The sequence below is a fragment of the Mytilus californianus genome, unplaced genomic scaffold, assembly GCF_021869535.1.
Source record: "Mytilus californianus isolate M0D057914Y unplaced genomic scaffold, xbMytCali1.0.p SCAF_4, whole genome shotgun sequence".
Taxonomy (NCBI): Eukaryota; Metazoa; Mollusca; class Bivalvia; order Mytilida; family Mytilidae; genus Mytilus; species Mytilus californianus.
In genome coordinates, this window is record NW_026262690.1 from 124,976,349 (window position 1) to 124,991,393 (window position 15,045).

Genomic DNA, 15,045 nt, shown 5'->3' on the forward strand with positions numbered 1-15,045 from the left:
AGTTATCAAAGGTACAAAGATTATTATTTAATACGCCAGACGCGCGTTTCGTCTGCATAAGACTTATCAGTGACGCTCAGATCAAAAAAGTTGAAAAGCATTGATGACCCAAAATTCCCAAAAGTTGTGCCAAAAAGGGCTAAGGTAATCTATTCTTGGGATAAGAAAATCCTTAGTTTTTCGTCAAATTTGAAGTTTTGTCAACAGGAAATTTATTAAAATGACCATATAATTGATATTCATGTCATGGCAGTGGCATCGACCCATTGGTGTAAATAGTTATCAAAGGTACCAGGATTATAATGTAATACGCCAGACGCGCGTTTCGTCTACATAAGACTCATCAGTGACGCTCAGATCAAAATAGTTATAAAGCCAAACAAGTACAAAGTTGAAGAGCATACATTCGTTTCCTTTCCCTGTGCTGGTAATTCAAGATATAATTTTGTTGAAATGCACTAGTATAAACAATTACGGGGAGATAACTCCGTATTTTGCTAATATTCTAACCAAACTTTTTCTAAATATTTCTCGAATTACAAAACGCAGAAACGAAATAAATACAATTTCTTACTCAGGATGGGGGTACCATTTAAAATAGGGTGGTTAGGTTGGTGGGTTTTTGCGGCCATGTTTTGAATTTTTTCTAATTTGCCCGATTCTTACAAAGACTGGCACTTAAACACAAATCGTATACCGTTTCGGTTTTAATACATCATCGGCTTTCAAGTATTTGGCTTTGACCGTTCCTGATGAAGGTAAATCCAGAAAAGCGCTTCGGACGCATACAATTATTTAATGTGTTGTTTTCATTATATACATATATATATATAAACCACTTAAAATTACAACCTTCATTCTCGTTCATGTGTCGTAGTAACCTGTACGATGTAGTTCAAGTGGATACCAAGAAAATAAGGCGGGTTTGTATCAATACGGAAATATTTGTGTTCTTGTTATGCTAAAATCGATATAAATTATACATTTAATGTGTGTATTCTCCATACATCATGAACATAGTATCAGTGTTTTGAATTTTTTCTTCTTCTTTTAAATCTTAACTTCTAATAATTTGCTATCTGCAGGATGGTTTCTGGATTTGCCGACGATCTTTTGGTCGGTTTTGACAGTCTGATACATATTTAATTTATTTTCTTTGGTTTAATGGGATGGGTGTTTGTTGTTTATCAGAAGCATATTTGTTAAGATTATCGAATCATAATGATATGTCTGGCTAAAGCATATAGTTCTATATTATGCAGTCCAACTTATCCTTAATTTTCATTCCTAACCCATCACATTTTATGGACAATTTTGGTTAAGCACTATTTAAGTCAAAACATTTGCGGTAAAGCTCCGTTAATTCCAGAATAATTTCCTGTATATGTAGACTGTATATGAAAAAAAAAATTAAACAAAAATCATTTACGTACCTACCTATCCACCAAGAGGTAGTATTATCATATGTTGGGCCTCAATAAAATAGTGATGTACGAAGAAAAGATGTTTACCTTAGGATAAATAGATAAATATATATATATATATAGACACGTATATATTACCTTAATCAGCTGAATTCATGATCCCCAAGAATGACAAGAAGCACAAATTGTACAAAGACTGCTATTTGTGTCCATGTGAACAACAGCTGTTACATGAATAAGGAAATTATCCCCGGATGTGACACTAGTCAGTATATAGCAATGTGTTATATGTTGTTCATGTCATCATTCATTAGGAAGAGTAAGTAACAAATTACCCATAAATCATTTTACATGCCTTAAGACCTTTTACAACAATTTCTCTGATCTTAACAAATAATTACAGTATCACTGTTTCATATGTGTACTTTGGGTTTGCAGTCCAATTATGAATGCATATAAATGACCCAAAATCGCAATTGTCAGTATTTTATCCAAAACTGTCGTAAACGGTTCCACCTGCAGAACCTGTGTCTCGTATGCGATTACTACTATCCATGTAAAGGTGTCATGTTAATTGACAAAAACTAAGCAAAAATATCAGAAAAAGACAGATTTGTTTTATATCAAACTTTTTTTCTTCTGATTCTTGATTTGAAGAAGCTTATGTCCAAGTTTCAATGCATTCCATGCAGGTTTTAACAATGTAAGTGTATCAGCAAGTGTACTCCCAGAATGTACGTAATTGTTAACTGCAAAACAGACTAAATCAACTTATCAGTAAAATGCAGAATAGTAACAATATAAACAATATTAATTCAGGCATTTTTACTTATAAAAAACCTTTTGTGCAAAAGTTCATAAAATTCTAATTCAAACATTTTCTCTTATTCATTAAAAACAACTTTTGTGACAAGTTCATACAATTCTTTGAAGGTTTAATAAAGTTATTTGACGTCTTTACACTCTTAAGGTAGCTGAGGTGTCTATCTCCATCTTGGATTTTGAATCGCAGATAACAATCGGTCTATATCTTTAATGAAATGTGCAAATTTCGAGAGTAGTATATAATTCATGTGTAAGACTTTTCATGTAACTATAGAAAATTATGTGTTTTATCATATTTACGGCTGTATTTTACAAAAACCAGAATATTTTTGTTTGATACATTTTTTTTCAAACTTTGAAACATAAGGGGAGATTACTCAGATAATGTAATTTTTATAATATAATGTGTTGTGAATATACCTATTTTGTTATGAAGAAAGAAAACGAGTCCGGTGACCCCATTTTTTTCTTTTTCTGATCTGAAAGCATATTATTAGAGCTATTTTCTCATATTTTATCATACAATTCTATGGTGTAGTTTTCTATTTATAACACAAAATTGTGTTTTCCATGTATCATCTATATAAAATCTGACCATTTTGCACAAACTATAGCGTGAAAAAAAGCACGGTGACCCATACTTTTTATTATATTTTTGAAAAAAGCATGATATAAACTACATTTTGACAAATTATTAAAAAAAATTCTATGAATATTAATGAAGATCCCTATCCACCTTTACCCCAGGTTGTACATAAATGTTAACTGCAAAAAAAGACCTTTTATAAGTAAGAATACGAAAAAACCTTATGTGTATTTTTTTCTAAAATTCCATGAATATTTGACAAGATTGTTGATGCCTGAAATACTTTAACCTAAAACTGTATCTAATGTAAACTGCAAATAAATCTCTATTTATCTTTGAAATACGGAAAATGAAAAAAAACAAATATTTTTGAATTCTTATGCTGGACACGTACTGTTATTCTTTTTTTTGTATCATAAAAAAGCTTCTGTGAAAGTTTCATTTAAATCTAAAAATATTTGACAATGTAATTGATGTCTAAACAGAGTTTTAACCATAAATTGGTCGTATATGTTGACGCTGTCGACGTCGACACTAGAGATGTGGATATGTGTATGTCTCGCTTCTTCGAAAAATACTTCGCAGGCTCGATAAAAATGACTTAGAAAGACATTCTTAACCAATATCAACTTTTTATCAAAGTATCTTTCAGATACAATTTAATCATTCTAGTTTTATAATTGAATGGTAACCTTAAAAAGTAAATTTTACAAAAACTTTTAAAATTTTCACTTTTTCATGACAAATTGTCTTCAGTATCAAAGACTAGCACAAGAGCAGATTAATATTATGAATATAGAAAGAAATGAATGCACAAATAAGGCCTTTGAAAATAGTGGAATTAATTACTTTTGGAGTGTCAAAAATTCGTTGGAACTACTTGATAAATTACATGCTTATATTGGTGATTTCGAATCTGTTCAAAGTTTTGATTTTTCTACCCTATATACCACGTTGCCTCATAATCTTATTAAGAAAAAAAATCACACACCTGATTAAATGGGTATTAAAAAGTCGGAATGCGAATATAGATGTTCAAACTCTTTTAGGTCATTTTTTAGTAACAACAAACAAAAGAACTATGTCAACTGGATCTGCTTTGATACTATAACTGCCCTTGAATTTTTACTAGATAACATTTTTGTTCGCTATGGAGATTCCGTATATCGTCAGGTTATCGGAATTCCCATGGGGACTAACTGTGCACCACTTATTGCGGACCTGTTTCTGTATTATTATGAGTAACAATTTATGACTAAAATCAGCAAAGACCCATCGAAACAACATCTGATTCAAAAATTTAATAACACTTTTAGATATTTAGATGATATATTGGCTCTCAATAATGACGACTTCAGTATGTACACTAAAGAGATTTATACTGCCGAACTCACTTTAAATAAAGCTAATACTAACAATGAACACTGCCCTTTCCTGGATCTTGATATTTTTATCTTTAACGGGAAACTTAATACCAAAATTTATGATAAAAGAGATGATTTTACATTTCCTATTGTTAATATTCCATTTTTAGATGGTGACGTTCCTTTGTCGCCATCTTATGGTGTTTATATATCTCAACTTGTTCGATTCGCTCGTGTATGTAACAACGTATTTGATTTCAACGAAAGAAATCTCTGTATTACTGAAAAATTATTACAACAGGGTTTTCGATATCACAAACTAGTCAAAACATTTACTAAATTTTATCATCGGTACAAAGACATCATTCGTAAATATAAATCAACATGCAGACATCTTATACGTTCAGGTATTTCACATCCAATATTTTATGGTAATATTCTTTACAAAGCACAAAAATGTCGGCATACACCTCAAAAGCTAACCAAACCTTTAAACAGACTTATTCGGAAAGGATATAGTTACGATACTGTTGTCATGTCATTAAGGATTGCATATTTTGGAATTAATATTGATTCACTCATATGATCTTTGCATCAGAAATAAATATTTATTCTAAAACCAGTTGTTGGCATGATACGGGTTTTGTTCTTCTCATATATTTTATGATGGCATGATACTAAACCCCTAACAGGAGGGATTGTACTTGATTTTCATATGATGAAGACGTAATCTTTCAATCAGTTTAATTGAGGTTTGAAGCTGGCATGTCAGTAACTGCTAGTAGTCCTTTGTTCATTTATGTATCATTGTCATTTTGCTTAGTTTCTTTTGTTACCTGTTCTGACATCGGACTCGGACTTCTTTTAAACTGAGTTTTACTGTGCGTATTGCTCTGTGTTTCTTTTTTCTACATTGACTAGAGGTATAGGGGGAGGGTTGAGATCTCACAAAACATGTTTAACCCCGCCGCATTTTTGCGCCTGTCCCAAGTCAGGAGCCTCTGGCCTTTGTTAGTCTTGTATGTGTTTTTAATTTTAGTTCATTTATATGTTTTGGAGTTTAGTTTGACGTCCATTTTCACTGAACTAGCACACAATTTTATTTAGGGGCCAGCTGAGGACCACCTCCGGGTGCGGAATGTTCTCGCTGCATTGAAGACTCATTGGTGGCCTTCGGCTGTTATCTGCTCTTTGGTCGAGTTGTTGTCTCTTTGACATATTCCCCATTTCCATTCTCAATTTTATTTACAAGTTTTTAGTAGAATTTAATCGCTTTATTATACACAGTTTACTACGTTTCATTAAATTCTGATTTCGAACATGGAAAGATATTGAACGTTTGATGGTGAATAAAATGCATATTCAGGACGAGAACATCTTACGCGCCGTATCGTTTTTCCGGTAAAACAAACATTTTCGAAACACATATTAAACACAGCCTATTTGTTTAGCGTATCAGTATGTTCAAACGTAATTTTATTATGCACAAGTTTAAAATTATTGCAAATACTACATTCAAAATTGCAAATACTATATTCAAAATTGCAAATGCAATATTGAATATTGCGAATCATCTATTGTTATCTTTTTTTATATTCGAGCTTCATTATTGAGTCTTTAGGGACCGTGCAATATTTACCAGGCTGGTTGGACCGGTGCAAAACACAGTTTGACAAACATATTGTTCATCCACTTCAGTCATAGGGTCTCAACTGTTTTCACTTTTGGTGACCATATGACTTGCAGATTAATTCAAACTATTGCTATCAAACAAAAAGTTTTATCAGCTAAATATCCAAACAAGAATCATTTGTCATACCCAACTATATCAGTCCTATTTAGGACCGATAACTCTGTCGATAAATATAGGCGGGTATACACTGCAATGACATATTTTTGTACACCAGTTAAAATTTCAATAATGATTTTTCTTATTGCCTGGATTTTGCTTAAAACATTGAATTAAAAAAATAAATGACAAAAATCATATGCAATGAAGTCTCGTTTGATTTTCTATGAAATAAAAAAAAATCTATTAAATAAAAAATTTGAAGTAGAGTATATTTTTTTTTCAAACAATTATGGTGAAACATTTATATTTGGTTATTTTTTTAAAGCAAAAATCAACGTATCGAAGAATTTTTCATAATGTTCACATTTTTTTAAAGTTCTTTATGATATACATTTCTTCGGTAGTGTACACGGGAAAGAGAATTATATATTTGTACATTTTAGAAAAATTGTGTGTATCACTTAAACTAAACTCTGGAAACACATATTGTACACAGGATGTTAGTGTCACCTGATGGCTATTGGTTTGACACGATTCCTTTACATTACCTGACAATTTGTTGTTACGTAACATTAGAACTTAAATCTGAGTTAACTCGTTCGTAGATTGGTCATAGAAACTTTAACGGGACATTCACTTTAGAGCATTTATCTATTGTTGTGCATGTTTTTGTGTTGTTTTTTTTTCGAGACTAAAAGGTTTTTTTTCTAAAAAAAATAAATCATTTTTCTATATAAAGATGAATTATGCAGATAAATTATTGTTAACTATTGGAAATATTAATTATGTGTAAAACAAAGGGGCCTAGAATGGTGCAATATTTAAACAACACCGTTGTCTTAAATCAGTTATATATAAAGTTGAATTCTTTGATTCGTCGTTTTTACGTCATGCCGGCTAACAAATTGGACCTCATTATTTTAGTAGTATGGATATATACCTTTAAGTGGTCTAGATTGACCAGTGGTTTCAGAGAAGATTTTTTTTAATCAACGACGGACAGACAACGGTCCTAGGTGAGCTAAAATCATTTCAACATATATTACTCTCATTAACGATTTATTTGTTTGGTTTTTTGTGTGTTTTTCTTGTGTTTTGTTTTGTTTTGTTTGTTTGGTTTTGTTATATATTTGTTTGTTTTTTAGGGGGTTGAATTGTCACTTTGATACTACTTTACCCGTAAGTAGTTTTAGGTAATTCATGATGCAACCCTTCTGGAGCACCTGCTATTTTTTCCCAGATCTGACGTCTAATTTTTGCTATGTAGATTTGGTCATATGTTTAAGACATCATTCTAAGTTGTTATCGTTTTAATTTTTTTAATTTTCTACAACATTCTATCACACCTACTCATATTAATACATCATTTGACACAATATATCTAAATATAAAAAACACATTGCCACTCCAATAATAAGCGGGAACGATTTTTGCCGGCCGAATATTTTCATAATTATTATTACAAGGATACAGTTTGAAAAACAAAAGACACTTGTTGCATGTAACGAAAGATTCAAACAAAATAAAGACATTAGTCCTATTTCTGACCAGTCTATAAATCCTGAATCCACTGTAAGTGTAACATTATAACTTGTAATATTAGGGTCAGTACGACATTGTATTGAGAAATCGGCCCCATTCTTATAAGTAACATTATAGGCAAAACTTGTACATGAGATATTTACAGAACTAAAATCTGTACAATTTGAAGTTGTAATGTTCAGTGTATTTATATCGTGCGTGGAATCAAAATTGTCAAATTTTTTGTCGTCAGTAGATGCGGTAGATACAAACACATAGAAAATAGCAAAGATCAGAAGGAACAAACACATTAGAACAGCTATGTTCCCTCTGTTCCAACATACTAATACTACAGGTGTTAAATTTGACATCAATTTTATAAAGATCGAACATATTATTACAACTTCAATCATTGCATACATAAACCTGTATATGAATTGAATATATACAAATGGACCAAATAATAATAAAGAACCACACCCTAGAATTATTAATACTAAAAACAAACCAAAACATCGCCGAAGGAGATCTGAACACCTCATGTAAAACGTAATTGATAATAACCAAAGAAGTACAAAAGAAAATATTATAACGTTTATGCTTCTCGTCACCTGCACCAAGGAAATATGAGTAGATTCTGCACCTTGTCCAACGCAGAAAAGTTCAGTTTGACTTTCCTTTCTAATAACAGAGGACAGATATATCGCTAGGCCCAAAGTCACTCAAGTTAAGATGAACATGCCTAAAGCAAATACGTTATAAGTTTTCGTATGTGATTGTTTATAGTTTTCACTATTGTTTATGTTTTTGACTGTATCAAAACTGCTTTTAATTAACTCTAATGATGAAGTGCCACTATCATTAAATAAATAAGGATTGGCCCCATTCTCTAGCAATGTTTCTATACAACCAGTGATTTCCTTTTTTAAAAGGCACTTGTTTATAACAGAATGCAAGGGTGTATTACCCTCCTTGTCTGGCATGTTTATAAAGTCACGACCAATATTTCTGAAAGAATTGTGTACAGTAATATTAAAACATATGGTCCTGAAAACTGAAATTGGTATCTTTCCGTGCACTCCCCCCTCTTCTACGCTTTGATAATCTTCCGAACACAGATTCTGAGAGGTATGAGTGAGCAGTAATTTTATTGCTCTTTCACTGTTTACGTAATGTAACGGGGTTCTATTAAAAACATCACGAACCTTCACCTCAGCTTTATAACCCAGCAGAGCAGATATCATCTCGATATTATCATTTATTACTGCTAGATGCATAGCAGTAAGTCCGTTATTGTCAGTAATGTTTATTTTTGGTGTCGGTTCTCTGCACAATAATTCGCTCTCTTGGTCATCTTGTGTAAAGTCAAAATAAGAATCATCGTTTTGCGGCAAGTCCTTATGAAATAAAACCTTTACAGCTTCTAAATTATTCAATATTACAGCGTAATGTAGAATTGTCCATCCGCTCTTTGTTTTAGAATCAATATTATCTGACCGAATATTTGATCTCAAATTTTCTAATTCGTTATGTCGGACTGCTTTATGAAGCTCAGTCTGGTTTGAATCGTATTCAAGAATCAAACTAGTAAATTCCTGTTTGTTTGAAGTAACAGCTATTGGAATCTTCATTGCAAACCATCCTCGTAGGTTTACCTTTGCTCCATTTCTCACCAGTAAGCGTACCATATCATAGCGATCTGATTTTACTGCTATATATAAAGGTGTTTCCCAAAATTCGGAAATGCAGTTTACATCTGCACCAGTAGAAATTAACTTTGTTACAATATCTAAGCTACCACCAAGAACAGCTAGAGGAAAGAAGGACTTTACTAAGGGGTTGTATGTATAATCTCTTCCCAAAATCCATTTATGCTCCAAAGATGTCATCTTGCTCCAAGCATATTGAAAAGATGTATTGCAGCCAAACGCCACAATCCAGTGTATAAATGTACTTCTGGCAGCTATGGCCTCTATAACTCGACTAATGGCATCCTGCTTATCTATGAATTCTTCATTCGATAGAAATATATCTTTTATTCTTTTCGCTACACTAACTGACTGGTCTGTTTCAAAGGGATTATTAACATGTCTAAACAAATGGCTCCAAATCCGCTCAGAACTAACCTTCTTCAAAAACAAATTTGTTGATCCCAGCATGCCCTGATTATTTTCATAACGGGTCCCAAATGTATAGACAAAATCTCTATTCTTAAAAAGGTGGCTCATCAACAAACTGGAAAACCTCCCACTATTTAATTCATTCGACAATCTATCAAATAACGAATTAAAATGATTCTCATTCAATTCATCTTCCTGAATGATCACAAAATTTTCATCAACATTTTCATTCATGTTTTCAATGGAATGAACTCTGACCCGATCTCTAATAAACAGGATATCACAGTCTGAAAACATTACTTGGGGATCAAATGTATAGAAATGACAACCGACAGTTTCTTTAAACGAATCGTGAATAAACTGGAAATTGTAGCCATCCTTTGTGAAATGCGATCCTATAGCAGAAAACACGATATCCTCGAGTTCTTTCTTAGACATGTTTTCTTGAAGTTTGCAAGTTTTCATTATTCTGTATATTTTCTCATCACATTCATCTGAGTCAATATCAAATATATTTTTACTAAATGAACCATTATACAACATACATATCACCAAAATGCAATATAGCTTCTTATTTTCATTCCCTATTTTCTCAAGTTCCTCCCTAAACAGTGATAATGGTTGCTTAAAGAATGAGATTCTTTTTTTAAATATTTCCTCGTCATTTGAAACTAATTTGCAAAGAAGAGGAAATGCATAAGTCGTGTCACACATTATCTCAACCTCCTGTGTTTTAATTTCCTTTTCTAAGTCATTTGCCTTAAGATGATTCATCAATATTTCCTGTTTTTCCTCTTTTGAAGGTGCATAAGACTCGTGTTCTAAATCAATGACTTCTTTGTTTAGAATTGTCGATGCATTTTCAAATCTTTTATTGCGTGCTATTTGTAATCTTAGTGTACACAATATTTTATTTGAATTTAATTCTGTTTCCAAGCAGCTGATAAGTTTTTCGTTTATTCTTTCCCATTTTTCCAAAAGTGTTGGACTTAAATTGTATTTACCAAGGACATCATCAATGAGAAATATTTGTTTTTTATTTGTTTTGTACTTAATTATATACTCTGGGGACTCTACGGGAACGTTAACAATTTCAAAACCTTCCATTTTAAATTTTAATGCGATATGTCGGATGGTAGCCGTCTTTCCTAATCCTGAATTTGATGTCACCAAAATACAATTACAATCATGTAGTTTATCATAAACAAGTTCCGATCCCTCTGTTTCGTAAAAAGTTTTGTCATCATTAAGCCATGTTTCAACCAAAGTTGCATTCGCTTCTGTAAATAAAATGTTCATATTCTATATATTTAAAAAAGAAGCAATCAAACGGCCCAATCACGTGAAACTTCTTAAAAATAGGAAATTCTTTTAAAAATGTCAACTTTCAAATCATGCAGGCTAACCAAAATTCGGACACACAAGGTAGAAAACAAAGAGAACGATTTTGGATTTACCATCTACGAACTCTTGAACCCGATGAAATCAACCAAAGAAATGAAAAATCGTTTTATCATAAACCAAAGTAAATAAATCTTGAAATTCCTACAATTTAAACAACACAATAAGAATTGTCCAAACAAAATGTAGGATAAGCCGCAAACATTTCTATTTAAACGAAATGTACGATAAGGTAAAAATAATCTTATCAGCATCCGATTTCACCCAGATGGTTGCGCGCGCCTGATGAAGCTAGTTTGTCTATCGCAGATAAGGAAAAAAAATCTTAAAAAAATCTAAGATATGCGCAAAGATACCAATATTAGATGGTAATATACGAAGAGGATGTGATAAAATCGTGGTGCCAAATATTTCGGCAGAACAAATCGCCTTCGTCCGTATTAAATGTAATAAAAAACTAGTTGTTTATGTTTAAAAACAGCTCATTAGTAAATTTCGAACTATTGACTTAATCAGAAAAAAAATGTTTTGTTGCAGAAAGAGCAAGATTTCGGATTAAATCAATTGTATTACTGAGCTATAACCCCACCTGTGTTTATTAACGTCTTGACTTATTTATTGGAAATGATGGTCGGTTGAAAACAAAACTTTACAACAAAAGAGATAATTCCAACTTCCAAATTGTTAACTTTCCATTTCTATGAAGCTACATGCCAACAGCGTCTGCATATGTAGTATATTTCTCCCAGTTATTATCAAACCAAGAGTTCCAAGTGGTGAAGTCGAAATCATCCCTTCGAAAATGTTCGCCATCACGAGATGGTCGACCGTTATGGCATATCTGTGTCACTGATGACGGCGGATATGATTCCAATTGTCGTAACCACAATCCCGTCCTCTTTCCTCGAATGTGACCTACCTTATTAGACTTATTACTGGGTGTGTACTTACTCGAGCAAAGTAACAGGGTGCCATATTAGTAGCAGAATTTGTTTACCCTTCCGGAGCAGCTGAGATCCACCCTGTTTTTTTTGGGGGTTCGTGTTGGTCAGTCTATAGTTTTTCTATGTTGTGTCTTGTATACTGTTATTTGTCTTTTTTCGTTTTTCGTTTTTCGACATAAAATTTTCAGCTTATTTTTCGACTTATGAGTTTGAACATTCCTTTGGTATCTTTCGCCTATCGTTTTCAAACTTTAAACAGATTATATCTTTAAAATTGAAACAAACCTGCAATGTTTTTTGGCAGATATCCTTTTCTGTAATAAGTGAAATCACTTTCTATCTGGTCTTTTTCCTTTTCCCAAACCAGGTATTCTTTTTTCAGTTGCTTTAGTTCTGCGTTTGCTAATGTCTTTGTTTGTTCTCCATCAAGATCGTAATTCAAGATTTCAGTGACTTCGTGTAGAATTTGACCTTTATTTAAAGATGTCAATGCCTTAAACGAGAAAAATATACAAGTAATTGATGATAATCTAATCTTCAAAATGACATATCTTTTTTTCTAACATTTCAACATATAGAATTTTATTTGAAATTTGAAAAAACTTTAAGCATAAATCAACTTACTTTCTAATCTTTAGCATGTTTAGGTTGTCATATTTATCACGAAAAACTTCAAAGTTTTAATATTTTACGCCATCTGCGGTCAATTTTCATACCGCATTTAAAAAGAACGCATAATAAACCTAACCATCTTTCATACACTTGCAAAATTTACCTTGAAATTTGTCTATAGGTCTGCTAATGGGTTTGTGTTTATAGTTTGCCATTTAGTTAATTATGATACACGAAATTAGTGTGTATTTCTTATGATCTTGGTTAAAGTTCATTCAATATATAAAACACATTGAACAATTAATACTGCAGTCACACTAGGCCACGATCGCACTACGATCTGTGAAAAAAATGCAAATTTTGACGATCGTAGTGCGATCGTGTAGATCGCAGTAAGGTAGAAGTACGGTCTTGATGAGGTCTTCAAGATCGTGATGAGCGTGGCCAACTTTGAACATGCTCAAAACAATCGTGGTACGGTCGTGGCGAAATCAGGTCGTAGTAGAAGCGTAGTGATAGCGCAGTAAGGTCGTGGTAAGATCGCAAAGGTCGCTGTACAATCGTAGCGAGAGCGTAGCGAAAGCGCGATTCTAGTCGGAGATACCGCGCTACGATCTCACAGCGATGTTACTACGACCTCACTACGACCATCGCGTTCTTCCCGCGACCCAACCACGATTCTACTACTACACCACGTTTATACGCTCTTCAAGACCATAGTACGATTCTGGTACGCCCATGCCGTCCTCATCACGCTCTTCTTACGACCTGACTACGTTCATACTACGACCATAATGTTCATTGTCATTGTCACATACAATAGATAAAAGCTCTCCAGGTTTTGTTTGTCTGTATGTAATTTGGGCCTCTTGTCCTTTTTCTCCAACGACTCAACCATGCTTGACACATCTGTGTCATCCCTATTATCGTTCACTAAAACATCGTCATTTGATCTTGATGGATCAGCAATAGGTTGGGATTCAGGTTGGATTAGTCTGTTCGACATCTCTACTGGATCAGGATTCGTTTTTATCAGAGCTCCATCTGCATCAATCTCTACCCCTACAACCACCCCCACGAGTTCTGGCAGATTTTGGTTGCATGACTGTGAAATCTACGTATTAATGAAAAATAGAAGGAATGGAACAGTACTTATATGATACACGACGTTGACGTTATTGCTGAGAGCGTAGTAAGATCGCGGTTTGAACGTAGTATAAGTGTGGTTAGCACGTGTTGTAATCAAATAAATTGTGGTATGGTCGTAGTGAGAACGTAATGAGCCTAGTAAGATCATGATAATCGTAGTGAGGTCGCAGAAAAAGAGTGATGAGAACGTGGTATAATCGTAGCGGGATCGTTGTAAAAGCGTCATGAGGACATAGTATCATTGTGAAAACAACGAAAATTTACATTTTCATGCCACTCATACCGCGACCTCACCACGATCTGAATTTATTTAAGATCGCGGTGATCATGGTGCGATTATGGTCTAGTGTGACTGTGGCTTTAACACTGTGTTTCGATAGTCGGGAGCTTTAAATGAGAGAAGAATATTAAAACTTTTATTTTCTGGCTTAATCTTGGACAAATTGTACACCAGCTGAAGCAACCTTAATTTTCTAAAACTCGTATTTTTCGTGTCTAAATTACAATGACTTATCTGAACAAAATGAAGAAATGTGCCTTGGTTGCTACTGCGTACCTTTTCAACAAGAGTCCATTTGTCATTGAACTCATTGTTATCCATAGAAGTAACTGTCGTATGGGCCAATTGATTTCTGTACCACTTCAGTGTAGCTAAGTCTGCTCCTGGTAACGTATCATTTGGATGCGGAAGTTGGTCCCATCCATTCGATGGTGTTGATAAACCTCCTATATTACGCAGCAGACAAATCATCATTGTCAGATCAAAGTCCTTAGAAGAGGTAGCTAGAATAAAACAATTAGGAAATAAATGGGGAATGTGTCCATAGGGACACAGATGATGCGTCCGCTAGCATATAACGTGATAAAGGGACATAACTCAAGAACTGTAAAAGTGAAGCTGCCAAAATTTGAACTTAAACTGAGATTAGTGGTAATGAGCATTATATATACGTTTCATCAAATTTAGTTGAGACAAACTTAAGTTAGAGAACGGAAACGATTTGTAAAGTGGCATAACCCTAGAATGGTTATCAAAGTGCTTGTAAGCACTGAATGGTAAAGATTGCTTTAATTTATCAGTGGAAAGTAAAATTGAATATTGCATTGTATAAAGCATTGTTTGTAGTTGATTCAACTACCATACTGTACAAAGAAAGATAACTCCACTTTTCAAAGAAGATTTTAAAAATGACATCATTTATATTTTTAGAACAGCAATTTTTCCTTTTGTAAAAGGGCATAACTCTTGAACTGTAAAAGTGACGCCACCAAAATTCAAACTTGACATGTGTTTTGTGGTAAAAAGC

General features: G+C 33.2%; 1 protein-coding gene across 1 annotated transcript; it reads right to left on the reverse strand.

Annotated features, from left to right (window-relative positions):
* Window positions 1–7,290: 7,290 nt before the first annotated feature.
* On the reverse strand, window positions 7,291–14,517 carry LOC127739338 (uncharacterized). The gene is made up of 3 exons (XM_052251015.1): window positions 14,295–14,517; window positions 12,263–12,470; window positions 7,291–10,912 (listed from the first exon to the last, which is right to left on the reverse strand). Exons 1-3 carry the CDS (start codon window positions 14,490–14,492, stop codon window positions 8,235–8,237), a joined length of 3,084 nt encoding a protein of 1,027 aa, XP_052106975.1. The 5' UTR covers window positions 14,493–14,517; the 3' UTR covers window positions 7,291–8,234.
* Window positions 14,518–15,045: the final 528 nt, after the last annotated feature.